This window comes from Orycteropus afer, unplaced genomic scaffold, assembly GCF_000298275.1.
Source record: "Orycteropus afer afer isolate SDZICR_OR568_19922 unplaced genomic scaffold, OryAfe1.0 scaffold00741, whole genome shotgun sequence".
Lineage (NCBI taxonomy): Eukaryota > Metazoa > Chordata > Mammalia > Tubulidentata > Orycteropodidae > Orycteropus > Orycteropus afer.
The window spans coordinates 80,546-88,990 of record NW_006922328.1 but is presented as its reverse complement, the minus strand read 5'-3'; the positions used below and the strand labels follow the sequence as shown (position 1 = coordinate 88,990).

At 53.1% G+C, this 8,445-nt stretch overlaps 1 protein-coding gene across 1 annotated transcript in view; it reads right to left on the bottom strand.

The window, feature by feature from the left end:
• Positions 1-3,885: 3,885 nt before the first annotated feature.
• LOC103211434 (microtubule associated scaffold protein 2) overlaps positions 3,886-8,445 on the bottom strand; it is a gene marked incomplete at its 5' end in the record, with an annotated part of 84,336 nt that continues 79,776 nt past the window's right edge. Inside the window, 2 exons of the mRNA XM_007957378.1 lie at positions 3,886-4,099; positions 7,857-7,954. Coding sequence (XP_007955569.1) covers positions 3,886-4,099; positions 7,857-7,954 — 312 coding nt within the window. The remainder of the gene's footprint in view (positions 4,100-7,856; positions 7,955-8,445) is intronic.

Genomic DNA, 8,445 nt, shown 5'->3' with positions numbered 1-8,445 from the left:
CACAGCGCCCCTAGAGGACAGAGTGGAACTGCCCCACAGGGTCTCCAAGGCTGTCAGTCTTCACAGAAGCAAAGCCCAAACCACACCCACTACCGTGGAGTCCATTCTGACTCACAGCGCCCCTAGAGGACAGCGTGGGACTGCACCACAGGGTTTCCAAGGCTGTCATCTTTATGGAAGCAAAGCCCAAACCACACCCACTGCCATGGAGTCCATTCTGACCCACAGCGCCCTTAGAGGACAGAGTGGAACTGCCCCACAGGGTTTCCCAGGCTGTCAGTCTTCACAGAAGCAAAGCCCAAACCACACCCACCGCCATGGAGTCCATTCTGACCCACAGCGCCCCTAGAGGACAGAGTGGAACTGCCACACAGGGTTTCCCAGGCTGTCAGTCTTCACAGAAGCAAAGCCCAAACCACACCCACTGCCATGGAGTCCATTCTGACCCACAGCGCCCCTAGAGGATAGAGTGGAACTGCCCCACAGGGTTTCCCAGGCTGTCAGTCTTCACAGAAGCAAAGCCCAAACCAAACCCACTGCCATGGAGTCCATTCTGACCCACAGCGCCCCTAGAGGACAGAGTGGAACTGCCCCACAGGGTCTCCAAGGCTGTCATCTTTATGGAAGCAAAGCCCAAACCAAACCCACTGCCGTGGAGTCGATTCTGACTCACAGCGTCCCTAGAGGACAGAGTGGAACTGCCCCACAGGGTCTCCAAGGCTGTCATCTTTATGGAAGCAAAGCCCAAACCACACCCACTGCCGTGGAGTTGATTCTGACCCACAGCGCCCCTAGAGGACAGAGAGGAACTGCACCACAGGGTTTCCAAGGCTGTCAATCTTTACAGAAGCAAAGCCCAAACCAAACCCGCTGCCGTGGTGTCAATTCCAATTCACAGCGCCCTAGAGGACAGAGTGCAACTGCCCCAGAATTTCTAAGGCAGTCAATTTTGGGGGAAGCTGACTGCCTCATGTTTAGCCCATGGAGCAGCTGGTGGGTTCGAACTGCTGACCTTTTGTTTAGCAGCTGAATGCTTCCACCACCATGCCACCAGAGCTCTTTGGTGCACATACAGATGGACTGACTTCCAGTCGAATCAAGCGCTCTTTGGGGTAGACCCATCTAGGTCTGAATTTGAGATAGAGGACAATGGGACGGAAGGCAGTCTTTTGTGTTCTGTTTCTGGCCGACTCCACCCCATCCCAACCTACTACATGGCCTTGAAGAGCACAGCCACCGAGCCCCCCAATGCCCACAGCACGGTGGTGTGTGTGTGTGGGTGCTGGAGATCCTACCTTGGAGACACGGGCAGGAAGACACTGGGCTCGCTGAGTCCGGGGCAGGGGTCCTGTTTACAGCAAGTGGATATCACAGTCAGTCCACGCGTTAATTTTAATATGCTTTAGAAGTAAACACAAATATGCAACACAGAGTGTGGGAGTGGGAAAAGGAGAGGTGTGACTTCGCGTGATAACATCACGCGCCTGCCCTCTAGCTCCCCCACCCTGCCCAGCGTCCGCCCAGAGCCGAGTCCCAGCACATGGTGAGCAGGGGGCCGGGCTGGGGCACAGACACTTCTCCCAAGTGACAGGAAGAGATGGTGATGTTTGGTGGGCATGGCTGAGGCAGGCGGGGCCTGTGGCACGTTGGCGGAGGCAGACAAGAAGACTTCCATGTTGCGAGAGGTCCGGTTCGTAAAGACGCGTGGTTGGAAGTGGCCGCGAGGGGGCGTAGCAGCCGCTGCCCTATGTATCCCGAGAGGTCAGGAGGCATCCGTGATGAAAGTCCATGATGGGGAAGAGGAAGCCAGGGCAATGTGGAAAACCACTCAAGTACCAAGGTCAGGGCTAGTTAGGGCAAAGTTCAAGTCCACCTCAGGAGTCCTAACGCTGCTACGACATTTCGACCACAGGCGCGATGTCCTAACCTAACAGCGGAGTCTGTATTGCTGTGTCACTGCACTTTGAAGGGCACATCTAGAATGGGGCTGGGCATGTGTCTGCAAGCCATGCCTGCCCAGGGAATAAATAAATACGTCTGTCAACAGGGCCAGTCATGGGGCGTGCTCTAGTCTAACTCAACGCCTACCTTGAGGTCACAGCATCGTGCAGAGGGTGCCACTAAAGGAAACAGGAAATGTCTTCCGTGTGTAATTACTGTGTAGGTCCTGGGATGGGCAGAAGTCCCCTGGAAGGTTTGCAGTACATAGGGTGTACCTGAGGCCCGCCAGCCCAACTTTGAAGCATGCTAGGGGCACACCACCAGGCTCTGGGGTAGGACACGTGTGCACCATGTAGGTGGGCCAACCCCCTTCAGTGGGCCATTTCTTCACAGCTTTGGCCACACAGGATTCCTGCCTGGCTCTTCTTGCCTCAGGCATGCGCAAAGACAGGTGTGTGCTTAGAACGCTTTTTTCGGGGTCTTGGGGAGAAAAGTGCAGGGTCTTTGTCACACACAGGAAACAGGAACAAGGCATCATATCAACACCATTTCAACTGTTAAAACTACTCTTTCTCTTGTGTGTCATGCTCCTAGTCTTGTACAGCACTACGTGAACACCTCTCACATTCTAACGCTACCGTATCAGAGCTGAGCACCAGCCCAGAAGCCTGGGATGCTGGCTGGCTGCTTCACTGGCCTCCTCTGGGAGGCCCTGCTGGGCCCCAGATGGGGACCCCTATTCGTAAGGGGCTTTGCACGATCATCTGGGATGTTGCATGATGACCTAACAGAGCTCAGAATTCGGTCTTCTCAAAGCCCCTGTGGGAACCCCGGAGGCACCTCCATGTGCACTGATGGGGACTGAGTTATAGAAGCAAACTGATGGGGGGCGCTGCCTATGAGGTGGGGCCTGACCAAGGGTCCCATCTTGGTGGAGTGACCACTTACAATATCACCTCGGAGCACACCAAGTGGAATGCTTTCCTACTCTGTGCCCCATCCAAATATGGACCCTGACAATGCGGTCGTTGCCAAGGTCATACCCACCCTCAGCCTAGAAGGTCATGGTCCTCCATGTGTTTCCCGAGGAGGCAACAGCTTAATGACGGATTCCAAGATGCCATTTAGGAGAAAAGCAAAACTTGTGTTGAATTGACTACAGATGAGTCACTCCCTGTCAATGACTCCTATCCTCAGAACACTAAGTCCCTCCGGGGTCCCCAACTCATGACAGGAGTGTTCGTAATTCAAACCTGCAGATGAAATGACAGCGAGCTTACATCACGTTGACTACAAAGCCGACTGTTCCAAAGGCAGTGACCATTTCACGAATCGCTGGTGTGCGTGTTAAGAGTCCCATGTGGCGGTAGTTTGCAAGGCGCTTCTTCTCTGTATTTTTTTTTTTTTTTTCAATTTTGGGTAGAAATATTCCTGGGAAGCTGGATAGAAATGCATTTTCATTTCCCAATGATTTTGAGGCACGAGTTACAAAACTGCTGACCATCATTAAAATATGCCAGCACTTCTTGTTATAAAAAAATGCAATGGCTGCCTGTGTGTGCACGTGTCCAAATGCACACACATTGTGACGCAGCGCACAAGGATTCGCCCAGGTAGATTCTGCATGGAGCTATCTGTAACTAACCTGAAATTCTGCAGTGGAAGTTCCTCGCTAATGAGCAAGTGGTTGTCGTAGTTGTGTTTCTTTAGGCTCCAACTCTGGTCACACGTCTGCACATTGCACTATGCCTACATGTGTGCCAACACCAAGACAGTCGTACCCGGGAATTGGAAGAGGGCTCTGCTAGGACCCAGTTATGCTGTTATTGAGCAAGCGTGCAGGACCCGCGCTGGGCCACCAGCTAATCTGGCTAATTCTCTCTTGGGATGGAAGCGCTCAGTGGACGGAGAAGCCAGCCGGGTACTGCAGGCTGCATGGGAGCGTCATCTGGGTGTCATGCTGACTCTGGCAGGAGACGGGGGACCAGAGGAGGAGCAACGGTAAATGGGGGACGTGGGAGACAGTTTGACTGGGCTTGTCGGGTCCCCAGTTTGGAGTTTCCAAAGCAGCTCTTCGTTGGTTCGGCTTAACCTCTTCTTTTCCTGGGTTTCCTTCTCCACGTATTCCTGAAGATTCGCGTTCTCCTCTGACAGCTGTCTGCAAGGGGAGGAAGACGCATCAGCAGAGGGCGCTCATGAACTTGGGATTCGTCAAGCCAGTGGGTGCTGGGCAAAGGGAGACAGGGACAAGCCAGACCCACAGTAACCAAGAAGCTCAGAGGAAACACAGTTTGCCCGTGTCCCATTGCCACATCCATTCCGGATCCTCTCCACCCAAACCTAGCCAGGTCACAGTGCCTCTGCCCGGGACATGGGAGGAGCTAGTTGTCCTCCAGGGACCAGGGCTAAAGAGGAGAAGGGGCGGTGGAGAGCAGGCCTGAGTGCAGCAGGGAAGGGCAGGCATGCGTAGTCAGCCACCAGCAATCCTGACAGCTTGGAGGAGGCCACTGCGCAGAGCCTCTCTGATGCACCAAGCTGCCTGAGAATGCCTGCACCTGCCTCGCAGCACCCATGTGGCAGCCCCTGCCTCTGCTACAGATTGGCTAACCATCTGCGGGCTTGGAGGACAAACACCAAGCCTTCCCATCAGTGAACCCAGTGTCCAGCCTGGCGCTTGGCCTGCAGGAGATGTTCACTTAATGCTCATTGAGAAAGGACGCTGAGTGGAAAACACATCCATGCTTTTGTGCCCTCTGTTACAAAGCCCTCAAGGAGCCCTGGTGGCACAGTGGTTACACGCTCAGATAACTGATAGGCTGGCAGTTCGAACCCACTAGCCGCTCCACGGGAGAAAGCTTACAGCCTGGGAAACCCTGTGGGGAAGTCCTACTCTATCCTATAGGGTTGCTGTGAGTTGGAATCGACTCAATGCCAGTGGGACTGGTTTGTCGTGAGCCCAAGTTGCTTTCATTGTGGCAACTTTTGGAACTGACAGCCCCTCTGAGGAATCGATGAGGAGAAGAACACGTGCACTGCCCACTGGATGGGTTGAGGCCCAGAGAGTCATCCTCCTGGGGCAATGCCTCCACCGCTCTCAAGAGCGTCCGTGCAGGTTTCTGGGTGTGGGGCCTTGTTGCTCGGGTTGGCAGGGGCTTGCTCTCACCCTGAGGATGGGCCTGCTTCCGCGACTTTAGGGGGACCAGGGGCAGAACTTGCTAGTCTCCAGCACAGTCTCCCCTGTGTGTCTCTGGGGAACAACTGAAGGCAGGTATATGGAGCTCAGCTAGGGTGGCACTGGCTGTGTGTCTGTGTGTGCGCACAGAGTGACCAACTCGAACACGCTGGGAGGCACGGTCCCGTTGCAGGCTCAGAGCTAAGAGCCGAGGGCCAGCCCTCAGGGACAAAATACCCGAAAGTCAAATGCCTCGCTGTTCCTCAACTCTGAGCAGTAAAAGGGAGATGTTTCCTTCTCCTTCTTTGGAGGGCAGGACAGGGTCCTGGGAAGGTAGGACCCAAGACGCACAAGATATAGTTCTGGATGCTGGCTGGGTGTGTGCGGCAAAGAACCAAGTTTGTTTTTTCTGTCTCTGGTTTTTTAAAACAGCCTGAGCAATTGAGATGCTCCCTGTCTTTCTGGGAGCTCTGGTGGTGCAGTGGGTCCTTACCCATTTGGCTGCTCACCAGAAGACGGCTGCTTCAAACCCACCAGCTGCTTTGCAGGAGGAAGATGGGGCAATCTACCTTTTTACAGCCTTGGAAACCGTCCTGGTTCCCTGGTGCCGCTCTGACAAGAATATACCACAAATGGGATGGCCTTAACAAACAGGAGTTTATTCTTACAATTTGGAGGCTTTAAGTCCAAGTTCAAAGTGCCAGGCTCTAGGGGCTGGGTGAAAGCCCCTCAACCTTGGGGTCCAGCTCTGCCTCCTGCTCCCGGCCCACTGGAGCTAGAGGCGTTTCTTCACTCAGACAGCTGCTGGCTGCTGAGGCTGAGAAGCCCAAGTTTGACAAGTAAAACGGCACAGTCCCGATGTTACCAAACCACACGGCAGGCCATTAACTTAAGTCCGTTGAAAGTCCCAAGGTCGGCAGAGCATGGCAGGCTGCTGAGCAACGACACGGCTCCATGCAGGGTCCAAGCGTGCCACAGGCTAGAGACCATTCCCAAGGCTTCTCCTTATACACAGGAAGCAGACCACATCCCAAAGGCAGCTACTCAGCTGCTTGTGGTAGATCCCACCATGGAGCTGATTGCCAGTCTCCTAATGGGGAATAACTACCACCAGCTGCCCAGCTGCTCAGCCAGGCCCAGCCACGTTGACACACAAACATAACCACCACAGAAACCCAATGGGGGTTGCTATGAGTTGGAATTGACTCGATGGCAGGGGTTGTGGTTCTTTCTGAAACAGCCAGGCCAAGTGTAAACACGTGTGCCCCTCCCTGGCAATCGGCCTCAGGAACGGAGGGGGCTGCTGTATTTAGTCAGACATATTCACTGGGTGGACTGAACCAACTATGAATTAAGGCCTCAACCTCAGATACTCCGTGAGGTCCCATGCCCGCAGGACCCTGGGCTTCTTTTGGGGCTTCCTACATTGGGGAGAACAGCCTTGAATGGGAGAGGGTGCTGCCCACCCCTGGGTACAATGACAGCCCTGTGCTAGGAGCTCTCCCAGACATTGTCTGGTCTCTTCACTTCTCTCTTTCCTGGTTATAATAACTGGGCAACTGTAAGTATAGGAGGAGCTCTGGTAGGGTAGTAGTTAAAGCATTCATCTACTAACTGAAAGGTTGGTGGTTCAAACCTACCAACTGCTCTGTGGGAGAAAGAAGAGGCAGTCTGTTTCTGTAAAGACTTACAGCCTTGGAAACCCTGTGGGAGCAATTCCACTCTGTCCTCTAGGGGCGCTGTGAGTCAGAATTGACTCCACGGCAGTGGGTGTGGTTTGGGCTTTGCTTCTGTGAAGACTGACAGCCTTGGAAACCCTGTGAGGCAGTTCCACTCTGTCCTCTAAGGGCGCTGTGAGTCAGAATCAACTCCATGGCAATGATTTTTTTTTTTGTAACTAGAGGTAGATTCTGTGAGTTCTGTGAACCATTCCAGCAAATTCTGGATCCTACCGGGAGCCGTGGGAACTAGCAGAGAGGCTGGCAGGACAGGTCCTAACTGGAGACTAGACTCTGGGTGGTTAGGGCCAGAGAGAGAAAGTGCCATGTCTGTGGGCTGGCGTCAGCATGATGAAGTGGGAAAGTGGGGATATGCCTTATCTTCACATTTTGGACACCTGCCTTATGTCGGCTGTTATTCATGCAGGCGTCATCCCTGAGGACCCACCGTGCTCAGCTATTGTGTTTCCTTCCAGCATGTCTGCACTGCCTCCTCTAGGCTGGCCCAGAGGACAATGCAAGCTTAGGAAGGCCTGGCACAATCACTAGGGCCTTGTTTGCCCGGGAACACTCAGGGGCGTTCCTCTTGAAACCTCCAGGGGCCTGGTCTCCTTCAGAGATGAATGCCATAAAGTCCCAGCATGTGGGAGGTCCCTGCTGCACATGTTTGCTGGTTCCCCTCATTTCTCCTGTGGTAGAATCCACTGAAAACCCCATGGGGCAGTGCTACTCTATCCTATAGTGGAATTGAGAATTGGAATCAACTCAACAACAGTGGGTTTTGTGTTTTGGTTTAGGATCCACTGATAAGAGCCAAGCCATAAGGTGAGGTGGTGCGGTGGCCGGTTTCTATGCTTCTGTTCCTATGCGACATGCCAAGAAACAGTGTGTGCAGGCTCACAGCTCAGAGGAGAGAGGTAAAGCTGCACTTTGAGGCAAACACAGAGCCCTGGAAGACGCTCAAGAGCACGGTGACCTTGTACATGACTTACGCTTTGTGAACTTGGACACGCAGGCTCCCCTACCTTGTGACGACGGTGTTCTGGTCGATCCTGGCTTTGAGGTCTTCGTTCTGCTGCTGGAGAACTTGGATCTTTTCTTCCAGGAGAATATTCTTTTCCACCTACAAAGGATGCCACGTTGAAGAGGACTCAGCACAGCCACAGGACAGGGAGTAACCCCTGCCCTCGGCTTCAAGCCTTTACAGAACTCCATAGAACAGTGTTCTCTGTATGCTACAGTTCACAATCCACTCATGGGTTGTAAAGTCACATTAGAGGAACACGATCAGCATTTCTGTGTTAAACAAAACAAAACAGAATAGAAAATACCAGCATAAACTGTATGGAGTAAAGAAATTGTTATGTGGAACTTTCAAACAGATATGTATCTAGCTATCCATCTATACCAAAAACTAAACTCAGTGACTTGACTGCCGTGGAGGTGGATCCGACTCATAGCGATCTCTCCTTGGGTTTCTAAAGTGGTATCTCTATGGAAGTAGATTGCCCAACCTTCCTTCAGAGGAGTGGCTGGTGGGTTTGAACCACCAGCCTTCTGGTTAGCAGTCAGATGCCTTAGGCACTATGCCACTAGGGCTTATATACATATATA